The sequence below is a fragment of the Neovison vison genome, chromosome 12, assembly GCF_020171115.1.
Source record: "Neovison vison isolate M4711 chromosome 12, ASM_NN_V1, whole genome shotgun sequence".
Lineage (NCBI taxonomy): Eukaryota > Metazoa > Chordata > Mammalia > Carnivora > Mustelidae > Neogale > Neogale vison.
The window spans coordinates 68,469,867-68,481,974 of NC_058102.1; the positions used below are offsets into that span (position 1 = coordinate 68,469,867).

Genomic DNA, 12,108 nt, shown 5'->3' on the forward strand with positions numbered 1-12,108 from the left:
GCTTTTGAACTATTGAAGCCAAAGAAATTATGACCTGTTTTAGTTAAGCAAAATTGAACTCAAGAATATATTTGACTTAAGGGCACCTGGGTGGTTCAGTTACTTAAGCACTTGACTTTTGACTTTGGCTCAGGTCATGATCTCAGGGTTGTGAGATTGACCCCCATGTCAGCCTCCGCATTGGGTGTGGACCCTGCTTAAGATTCTCTCTCTATCTCTCTCTCCCCCATCTCTTACAAAATAAATAAATAAATAAATAAATTTGACTTAAATAATTATAAGGAAAAAGCTTGTTTTAGAAGGTAATATTGTTCATCCATACTTTTCATGAAAATAAGCATCTAAACTAATTTTATAAGCCAATGTGTAATGTATATTTTGATATATAATTATATAAACCTCCTTATAAGCTAATTTTTACTTGAATGAGATTTTAGTACAGAAATATTTTTAAGAGTGCAAAATGAGTTTAGAAATTAAAGCTATAGAGCGCCTGGGTGGCTCAGTGGGTTGGGCCGCTGCTTTCGGCTCGGGTCATGGTCTCGGGGTCCTGGGATCGAGTCCCGCATCAGGCTCTCTGCTCAGCGGGGAGCCAGCTTCCCTCTCTCTCTCTGCCTGCCTCTCCATCTACTTGTGATTTCTCTCTGTCAAATAAATAAATAAAATCTTTAAAAAAAAAAAGAAAAAAGAAATCAAAGCTATAACCAATTAAAGCTATAAATGACCAATATTTATTTATTTATTTATTTATTCATTCATATTTCAGGTTTTTGCTTAAATCCCAGTTAGTTAACAAATAGAGTAATATTGGTTTCAGGAGTAGAATTCAGTGATTCATCACTAACATACAGTACCCAGTGCCTATCACAAGTGCCTTCCTTAATGCCCATCCCCCATCTAGCCCATCCGTCACCCACCTCCCCTCTGATAACCTTCAGTTTATTCTCTATAATTAAGAGTCTGTTTCTTGGTTTGCCTCTCTTTCTTTTTTTTTTTTTCTATGTTCATCTGGTTTTTTTTTTTTCTTAAATTCCACATATGCGTGAAATTATATGGTGGATAAATGACCAATTTTTAAAAACTAAATGGAAGTTTTTATATGTTTGATCCCATTACAATAAAAATAATTGTTCAAGAAATTACTGATATGAAGAATATCTCATAATGCTTACTTTTTTTGTAGGAAAGGGAAAAACTCCTTTAAAAACAGTTGCTTCTTTAGTTTTTTATTTTAAAAACAATGGATTCCTATCTGGAATCTAAGTTGGTCCTGGTGGTAATATTTTCTATCTATTAGGACAGTGGTTCTCAAATGTTGGCAGGATTAAAATCACCTGGAGGGCTTGCTACCAGGGATGCTGGGCTCCACCCACGGAGTTTATGATTCTGGAGGGCCCTGAGGTAGAGCCCACAAACTTGCATTTCTGATGAGTTCCCTGGTGATGCTGATGCATTCGGCCCAGGAACCACATTTGAGAACTGTTCTGTTCAATGAATTTTAGTAATCATTAGGAAAGCTAGATTCTTTATTACAACATTTTGAATGCTTTATGTCAAAACCATAGTGCAGGGGCACCTGGGTGGCTCAGTGGGTGAGTCCTCTGCCTTCGGCTCAGGTCATGATCCCAGGATCCTGGGATTGAGTCCCGCATCGGGCTCTCTGCTCAGCAGGGAGCCTGCTTCCTCCTCTCTCTCTGCCTGCCTCTCTGCCTACTTGTGATGTCTCTGTCAAATAAATAAAATCTTAAAGAAAAAACCAAAAACAGTGCAAATATAACTTACTACTTTAAGTCATTTCAAAATGCATTGTTTCTCATGGACCATTTATGTTGTTTTTTCTTTCCTTCTTTGCCTTGCTTTGAAGGTTGATCCAGCAAACATATTTTCAAACTTACTATAATAAGACTAAAGGTCTTTTATTGTTTTTACTGCAATTTTAGACAGACCCTAATGAATAGGAGTCTAGATCATCTGAAAATTGAGGGGTTTTGTTTTAGGTTTTTTTTGTTTGCTTTTTTCTCATTTTGGTGAACTTCTTGTTATTTTTTCACATCTTTATCTTAGTTTGGCCACAATGGAAATAATAAATTTTTGATCTATAAGATCAAAATTTTTTTTTGATCTTTAAGAACTGTAAAAAAATTATTTTAGATCTTGGATGAGTAAAACCTACATATTTATATATATATATACATATAGAGAGAGAGAGAGAGAGAGAGATTGATTTGAGAGAGAGTGCACACGAGAGAGAGCGTGGGTGGGGGGGCGGGGCAGAGGGAGGGGGAGAAGCAGACTCTCCCCTGATGTAGAGGCAGGGCTCCATCCCAGGACCCTGAGCTCCTGACCTGAGCTGAAGGCAGACATTTAATCCACTGAGCCACCCAGGCACCCCCTCAAACCTATATTTTTTCTAAACTCCTTTGATGAAGACGCTCTAGTGTAGGGTAATGCTGTCATTCTAGGCTCCTTCCTTTAGTCCCATGGAAGGAGGGATGGGTTGAATTCTTTTCTTCTCTATGGTTGTGTGTATGTGGCAGGGATGTGGAAGTGTTTATTTTCCTTTGGGTCTGAGGCCTTTTGTCTGGTGGTCCACACATCCTCCACAGCCACCTCACAAAGCTCTCCAGGATTTATATCCTTTCTTTCCTTGGTTTCCTGAACCACCTACCTCAGAATAACACCCACTCTCTTCTCTTTCCTGCCTTTGCCACGCCTTCCTCTTGGCCATGCTTCCTTTGAGGCATTCTCTTTGAATTCTTAAGAGACTATTTGGCAAGTCCAGAAAAATAAACATTATGTCTTTCTCTTTCCATTCCAGTTACAATCCAAATTCCGCAAGACAATATAGACAACTGTGTTTGACTAGGGAACAAGGAAGTCTAGGAAGGAGAAAAAAAGAATAAGAATTAACTTAAGAAAGACAGACTTTCCTTCTAGTCCATTTCATGACACTCTTTGGTGGAGAGTCCTTACTTTCCTCTGCTTCCCTGTCTCGTCTACATTACTGTCTGCGTATTGTATATGTAATATCAAACCCATTTCTGAAGTACTCTCCACATTTCCTCCCCTCACTTCACCCCTCCCCTCCAACTCTCTAATGTTCTCACTCCTCTTTTGGAAATGCCACCATCTCTGCATCTTTCACTATTTAACTTCAGATGTAAGTTGGATATTAACAGGGGTTTCCTGAAGCCTAGATTCTATGGCCTGAAGTGGAGAGGGTGTTCTCCTGTCATCTACTGGGCATGCCAGAAGCTGATAGCATTGTCAAGTGTCTGAGCACAAATATTCCTCCCACAGTGACTATCTTCTTGCTGAAACCACACAGGTCAGTCTCATGTGAAAAATCCTTTTCTTCTTTATAGCATGACTTTGGCCCTACTCCTAAAAGAATAATAATTCTAGCATCGATATTCTAGAGAAACAGTTGTTTCTTCTTCGGGCTGTTTTCTTTATAAGGAACTGTTTAGTACCGAGTAGCTCTGGACAGTTGGCATCATTCCTAAATAGATCCTCTTTATCCCTCCATTTTTTTTCTCCCCCTAATAGAAGGGAAAGGAGTGGGTAAAAAGATCTTAGTTTATCATGCCACAATTAATAGAAAAATTCCTTTACACCTGGTGTGGTATTGGCTTCTTCTATAGACTGAATGGTTGTGTCCCCCCACCCCAAATACATATGTTGAATCCCAACGTCCAATGTAATGATGTTTGAAATTGGTGCCTTTGGGAGGTGGTTAGGTCATGATGTGGACCCCTCATGAATGCAATTAATGCTCTTATATGAGATACCTGAGAGAGCCCTTCCCTTTCCACCCATGAGGTTTAGTGAGAAGATACCTGTCTATGAGGAAGCGAGCTCTCCCCAGACACCAAATCTGCTGGTGCTTTTTATCTTGGACTTCCCAGCCTCTAGAAGTGTGTGAAATGAATTTGTGATATATATATAAATGAAGTGTGATATATAAGCCACACAGTCTATGGTATTTTTGTTTCTAGCAACCCAAACAGACTAATACAGCATCCCAGGATTACTGTAACAAATTACCACGATTTTAACGATGTAAAACAGCAGACATTTATTTGCTAACAGTTGTGAGAGCCTTTTCTTAAGATCAGGGACACAAAGATGCCCACTCTCGCCACTGTTGTTCAAACATAGTACTAGAAGTCTTAGCAACAGCAATCAGACAACAAAATAGAATGAAAGGTATTGGCAAAGAAGAAGTCAAATGCTCTCTCTTCACAGATGACATGATACTTTATCTGGAAAACCCAAAAGACTCCACCTTCAAATTACTAGAACTCACACAACAATTCAGTGATGTGGCAGGATACAAAGTCAATGCACAGAAGTCAGTTGCTTTTCTATACACTAGCAATGTAACCGTAGAAAGAGAAATTAGGGAATTGATTCCATTTACCATAGCACCAAAAACCTTAAGATACCTTGGGATAAACCTAACCAAGAAGGTAAATGATCTATAGTCTAGAAACTACAGAACACTTATGAAAGAAATGGAAGAAGACACAAAAAGATGGAAAACCATTCCATGCTCGTGGATCAGAATAATAAACATTGTTAAAATGTCTATGCTGCCCAGAGCAATCTTTACTTTTAACGCCATCCTGATCAAAATAGTGATGGCATTTCTCAAAGTGCTGGAACAAGCAATCCTAAAATTTGTATGGAACCAGAAAAGACCCTGAATCTGAAATGCTGAAAAAGAAAAACAAAGCTTGGGGCATCAGTATGACCTCATCTTAACTGAATACATCTGCAAAGACCCTATATTCAGGTAAGATCACATTTATAAGTATTTGGGGTTAGGACTTGAACACATCTTTTTGGTGGACACAGTTCAACCCTCAGCCGTACTCTCCATTCAAACTCCTACTTGGGCATGTAGTATGGTTGTACATTCTAGGCCTGTGTCTTGCTAGCCATCTTCTGTGACTTTCTTCATGCAGGTCCCTCTCTCTGCCCTCAGAATGGCTTCCTCACGCCATCCTCCCTACCTCCACCCCCACTTATGGACATTTTATCCATTCTTTAAACCTTTCTCAGACACATTTCTTCCATGATTCTTATCCTAATGCTACCAACCAGATGGGATCCCTGGAATTTCTGTCCTTATTTTTCCTCATATTAATTACATGTTAGTGATTGTTCTCATTCCACCAACCAGAAAGTAGATTGCTTGAAGAAGGAGAATAAGCCTTATTTATCTCTATAATCCCACAGTAGTTTTTTTTTATTTGTTTTGTTTTGCACAGAACAGAATCACAAAATAGAGAAAAATAGATGTTTTGAAAATATAGGGTTTGTGTATTTTAAGCATTTTAGAAAAGGGAAAACCTTAGTTTACGCTCTCTTCTGCTGATTTCTCTCTTCTCCAAATAGGAAGAGTGTTTGGTGTAAAAGCATTGGACAATTATTAACGTAAGCGTATGAGCCAATTATTCTGACTTCAGGCTCCAAGCTCACTTTGTGATCTTTGGAAAGGCAGTTGCTGTGTCAGTTTTACCAATTAATAAAAGTGGAACTCACATGAAAAAAATCACATACGAGAAGTGCCAAAGAATAATTATTGTTGAATATCATTCAAGTACAATTGCTTGATTTTTTTTTACCCCATCCTTATTTGCACCCAAACTGAAATGAACATCAGAATCCTAATGATAAGAAGATAAATATGAATGTTTTAATAAGGGATGCTGCTAAAAATGAAAAACCTAAATCTGTCATCTTTATTCCCCAATCTTGGATTTTAAAACTGCACAGTGTTACTTAAAGACTCTGCTGGAGGTTTTACGTGTTTGTGTGTGTGGCTTGTACTTATGAGCATATACGTATTTTATGTATATGCACAAATTTTCATTCCTGTTTAAAGTTGCATATGTATTTAAATTACAAATATGTCGTTAGTAATGAAGTGCATGAGTTTCCTTTTTTCTTCTTAACACATAAGGAAAGAATCCCTATCTGTTCATGGAAGTCTTTTCCTATAGGAAATATGTCTTTATTCTTTTATAAGGCTAACTATCCACCAATGCATTGATTCCTTTCTCACTAATATATATGCATATATCTGCCCATGTATTACATTGCATTTTTAAAAACTTTAATGTTGTGGAAGATGACAAATTATCTCAGGCTAGTTTTTCTCTTTGTAACAATGAACTACTAAGTGTTTTTTATTGCTCAATTCTTTTGTCACTACTAAGTAGTTACAGCAGATGGTAGGCATTATCTCCACACCATGTATAAAACAATTGCTACAATTTTGCCAAATAAAGAGTGTCATGGATTATAAGAATTTCTAGGACCCAGAGATTCCCTACCTATGACATTATTCCTTTTTAGTATTCAGTGATGACGCCCATATTCAGATTTTCATTATTAGCAACACTGATTGATGGCTGGTTTTCCAGACCATGTTGTGTAGTGTGATCAGCTAATTTCGAGTGCTGTTGTGAGGATCTCTGTGAGCTAAAGTTGGATATCATAAGATGACGGTCCTTGTATGTCTTCATTAACTCTTTTTAAGTTTTTAATTAAGATTTAAATTAGAGCTCTCATTGTGATGGATTTCCACAGATGTGCTGTACTTGTCTAGAAACTTACCAAGGCTTTTCACATTTGGTTCCCAAAACACACAATATTAAATGATGCTATTGCTTCTTTGGATTCTGGGCTTGTCTTTCTTTATTTATGTCATATAAAAGGGAGTAGGAGAGAAAATTGGCTGAACTAAAGAGCCCATCACTAAGAAAAAACTTATCCTTTTGATTGGCAGCCTAGCCATTCTAGATAACATTTTTTAAAGGATTGCATATATAGGGTACTAAATCTTTTTAAACAACTACTGGGCAGGTGTTAACTAGTCTCTGAGAATTTGTACTGTGCTTCTAGTAAACTATAAATCTTGGCCCAAGAGCTCTATATTGATATCAGTCATTTTCACATGTTTTAGAATCCTTGAGATCTTCTTTATTTCTTTTGGACCTTATCTATATAATAGAGATGCTACCCTTGCTTCACAGAGTTCAGGTCCATGTTTACTAAGTACTCAGTTCCTTTTCCAAATAGCTTAAGGTATAGCAGAAGGGATGTAAGTATACAAAATAACTATGAAAGAAGGAATAATATTAAAATATTTTATTTCTGCAAACCGTACCATCATCTGATGTCTAATTGTGTTTCTTTGGTCTATCTTTTGTCAAGGAGGAAAAAGAGAGATAACTCACTGCAGTTTAAGTTTTGCCCACATAAAAACATGATGAATGTCATTCACTGACTTGTTTCTTTGGCAAATACTCATTGTGTTTATTTGGTGTACCAAGTTCTGTTTTTGGCTCTGAAAATCTAGAGGTTAAGGCCAGGCCCTCTTCCTTAAAAATGTCATAGGCCACTCGAGAGCCAATATCTACTAAGATACAGTAGGAGGAGTTTGGCTATCTAGGTTTGTGTAGGGCACTATCTGAACATAGATCGAGGAAGAGCAAACTAGCTTACTGAGTCAGGAAGGGCTCTCAGTTACAAGAATGTAAAACATATCCAGGTATAAAAATGGTTGTTATTTCTATTTCATTTTTCCTTAAAGCTTTCAAATTTTCCAAGCTAGGTGGAGATGACATATAGAATCATGAATAAAAATATTTTTTAAGTGTTTCAACATGAGAAAGGAGGCCGAGGCATCTTGTTTTTTTAAAGTGCCTTTTAGAGTGCCACTTATCTGCAAGAAAACAAGACAAATATAGAATCATCTCATTAACACTGCAGGAAAGAAAAGTCCTGGTATGTTTCTGTGAAATAGGGTATACTAAACGAACATTTTATAATTCCCATCTTTAAAAAACCTTCCCTTTTACCTTATCCATTTCTCTAGTTTCTACCCTATTTCTTAGCTCCCCCTTTTCAAGAGTTGCCTGAATTCATTGTTTATACTTCTTCTTGCATTCTTATGTAAACTCACTACAATAGGCCTTGGTATCCACTGCTCCCTGAAACTGTTGCTGTCAAGTTACCAGTGACTTGTGAGCTGCTCAACCCAATGGCCAATTCCTGGTCCTCATTTGATTCAACTGCCTGTGCCTCTTGACACAGATGATCGCTCCCTCCATCCTGAAGTTCTGTCTTCCTTAGGCTGCCAGGACACCAGGTGTCACTGGTTTTGTTCTCACCGCCCTCACCCAAATTTCTCCATCTTCTTCAGGATGATGCCTCTCCTCGTCCTAGCTTTTACTGGTAATCTTTGGATCTCTTTTCTCTGACTCAGCTCACTTTTAGGTCATCCCGTGAAATCTCGTGATTTTAACTAGCAGGCATATACTGACAACCTTTAAATATATAGCTCCAGTCGGGACCTCTGCTCAGAACTCCTGAAAAACATATCCATCCAACAGCCTGCTCTTGTCTCCTTTCGCATGATACATCAAATTTCACGTGTCCAAGACCAAAGTCTTGATTTTCTTTCCCGAAATATGCTCCTTCTGCATTTTTCCTTAGTTAAAGTGGCATTTCTGAACCTTTCCTTGTTCAAGTTAATACTTTTGCAGTCAGTCCTAACTCCTCTTTTTCTCATGCCCCAGATGCAAACTATAAACAAATCATGCCAATTTTACCTTCAACAGACTTCTTAAAACATATGCTAATGTGCCCAAATGATTACAATAATTGTATCTTTTGAAACGCATTTAGATTTTTAGAAGTATTTACAAGTCGCAACAAATTTCACGACTACAGTTTGTAATAAAAATCTACAATTCACATTTAGTCAAGAATGAAATGTAAATGGTGTTCTTGAGTGAGTTAGAAATACCCCTGCAAGCCAATTCTAAAATAATAGTTTCAAAAATGATTTGCTCTAGAACAGCATCAACGGAATGGATATTTAATTTACCAAGTTATCACTTAGAAGGATAATGCTCATTAGGCTTTATAGGTTCTGGATTATTTTTTAACATTTATCTCCATTCTTTATAATCACAATTTGAATTATCATCTCAAGAATAGTACAAAGATTTATTTCTTGCTTTGTAATGCTGATAAGAATACTGACTCTGGAACCATTCCTCTTGAGTTCAGTAATGGCTTTCTCATTTTCTAGGTACATTATCATGGACAAGTCCCTTAAATGCTTGGTGCTTCAGTTTCCTCAGCTGTAAAATGAGGGTAATCCCAGTGCCTACCTCAGGATTTCCTCGAAGGATCGAATGAGATCATGTTCTTAAGTGTTTAAGATAGACACTGGCACAGTGTAAGAGATAGGAATGGGGCCAGGAATAAAAGAATTACACGGAGATTCTTTGATTTTGGAAGCCCTCAGGGAACTTGAGGCATAAATAGGCTATCTGAAAGGTGAAAGACATTGCAGTGTTTCAGGAATTGCTCAAGACAGCCAGAAAAGTGGCATGTGAAGGCAATATGTATTAGTTATCTACAAAGTGAGAGAACTAGCTAACAACTGTCATAAACATTCAAATGAGAGAGAAAGATTACTTCTATCAACAGCAGTTGAAGATCATTTGTGGTGAAATTTTCGCTCTTTAAATGCCCATTTCGAATTACAATAAAACTGAGATAAAGCATCCATTTTGACATATGAATATTCAGAAGCATAGGACTTCAGTACAAACTGCTAATGTAGGGTTTTGATTAGATGCCATAAGAGAAATTCTTCTGAAATGTAAATACCTACTTATTTATGTAGCTAGGAAGCTGTCATTTAGATTGGTACTGCTCCCCTACTGAAGTATCACACTCTTGATGATGTTCGATGTGCGTGTGGCTTAAATTTATTATAGGGAGCATTGGTTGTATATCTCTGTGGGCATTATTTTTTCCCGGTGCAATCATACATTTATCTAAGATATTAACTTAATCAACAAATATTAATTGAGCACCTACTCTGGGCAAGACATGGTCTTCTCATGCTAGGAACATACAGATTGATGTAGTAATAATAGCTGATCCTCTTGATTTCATTATTCATTCCTTTCCAATGGACATGCTTTCCTGAAGCATGATTAATCAGCATTAACCCCACCACTGTGATGCTATGGGTACAAGTAGGCAAAGTAATTTCAAAGTTTGACCTCAGGAAAGGGAGAAAAAGAGACCTAAACCCTTTTCCTTCTCTTTCCTTCTAGTTGGCTCGTCACAACAAACTCTTACAGCAAATGCTCAAACCAGGATCAGATCCAGATGATGGGGATGAAGCCTTAAAATATTATGCCAACCACACTGCACAGATCGAGGTAACCATCGCTCATTTCTCGAAAGGGATCAACTGTGAAAATACATGTTCCCTTTCTCTTTCAGACCATTTTCCTAATTGTTTCCTAGAACAGTGAAGCAGAATTGAAAAACAGAAACTGTAAAAGTATACATCATGTGTTAAGATGCAATGAGTGATCTGTAAGAAATTGAGGTGTATTGCCTTCAAAGTCATCTTTATTTGTTGGCCAGAAGAACTCTGTGTAAATTTTCTTTTGTAATTAACCTTATTTGTGTTTTGTGTTGGTCATGGAAGCAATCATTATGGAACAATGATGTTTTGATGAAAAAATTATTATAATAGAAGCTATCATGCAAGAAAAGCATTCTCGGTAAAAACTTTAAAAGCCTCGTTACAAGAGAGATTTCTGTGTAAAACAGGGTTCAAAAGTGTGGAAGGCACTATGAAGTTTCATGGCAATAACAGAGACCTGGAGTGCTTTAGCAACTCCCATTTTCAGTACGCAACAACTGACCTCCCCACCCCCCATGAAATATTATTTAATAGCTGTTGGCAGTTCAAGATGGATAGGTCAACATGGACCTATCATTATGTGTTGTGAGACCCATCTGGCTGTCATTTACAAGCTCTGGTATCATTTTGACACTAGTTGGCAGAGCTAATCAGGCAGAAGTGAGCAGAGTAGTTGACGCTTGTCACTCGTAATTTACATTCATACATTTATTCATTTTGGCGGATATTTTTTAGTTTACAGCAGAATGCAGGATGGGTATCACTGTTATTAACTCTCAGGATATATAATCACTATACCTTGCAGTTTACTATTACCAAACATTTGGAATAATGAACATGTCACAAAATTGGTCTTTTGCTCATGTTTATAAACATTAATGGTACTGCAGCTTTGGTGGGAGACTCGACCTAGGAACCCATAAGCTGGACTGCAGCAGAAACATTGCTTATTGCATCAGGTGCTTGGAGCTGGAGAAGCTGGCCACCTCAGGAAGTAGGAGAAGTTGATATGGATTTATCACCAAACCACTAAGGTTTTAAGGAAGCTCCCAGAAGTCATGGTCCAAAGCTATGTAATTAGAAGGGATAGGAATAGCAGGTGGGCCGAGGGGGCCAGAGGAAGGATTCAGTTAATACCTGTGTCAGAGCTGGGACTTTCATCTAAAGTTGGACTTTTACTGGTTTCCCAGCAATGAGGGGGAATTTCACTGGAATTACATAAATTTGGTAAATGTTTGCTGATCATTTACTCTCTATAGTTATATACACATACAGAAGACAATTCCATGTAGTAAGTGCATAAACAAAAGGCCAAGGAAATGTAGATAAAACAGTAATTAACTGTGCCTCGAGAATTTCAGGATGGATTTCACAGAGACAGTTGCTATAAAGAATATATTAAATATTGAGTAGAAATTTGTCTATTGAAGATTGGACACAGAATTTCAGATAGAAGTAAATAAAGGGAAGGTGTGAAACCGTGAGAGACCCTTGATACTGGGAAACAAACTGAGGGTTGCAGAAGGGGAGGCAGGGGATGATCGGGTAACTGGGTGATGGGCATCAAGGAGGGCATGTGATGTGATGAGCATTGAATGTTCTACAGACTGATGAGTCATTGAACACTATATCAGAAACTAATGATGTAGTATATGTTGGCTAATTGAATTTAAATAAAACAAACAAACAAAAGAACATACAAGGGGGGACTCTTTTCAAAAGATTATTCTAGTTGCTTTTGGAGAAAGGATACGAAAAGAGAATGGGGGCATTGGATGCAGGTAGATCAGATGAAAGATATCTTGTTTTAAAGATTTTATTTATTTATTTATTTATTTGACAGAGAGACAGAT

General features: G+C 37.5%; 1 protein-coding gene across 1 annotated transcript in view; it reads left to right on the forward strand.

Annotated features, from left to right (window-relative positions):
- ITPR2 (inositol 1,4,5-trisphosphate receptor type 2) overlaps positions 1-12,108 on the forward strand; it is a 498,632-nt gene that overhangs the window by 381,205 nt on the left and 105,319 nt on the right. The window contains exon 46 of the mRNA XM_044226478.1: positions 10,155-10,262. Coding sequence (XP_044082413.1) covers positions 10,155-10,262 — 108 coding nt within the window. The remainder of the gene's footprint in view (positions 1-10,154; positions 10,263-12,108) is intronic.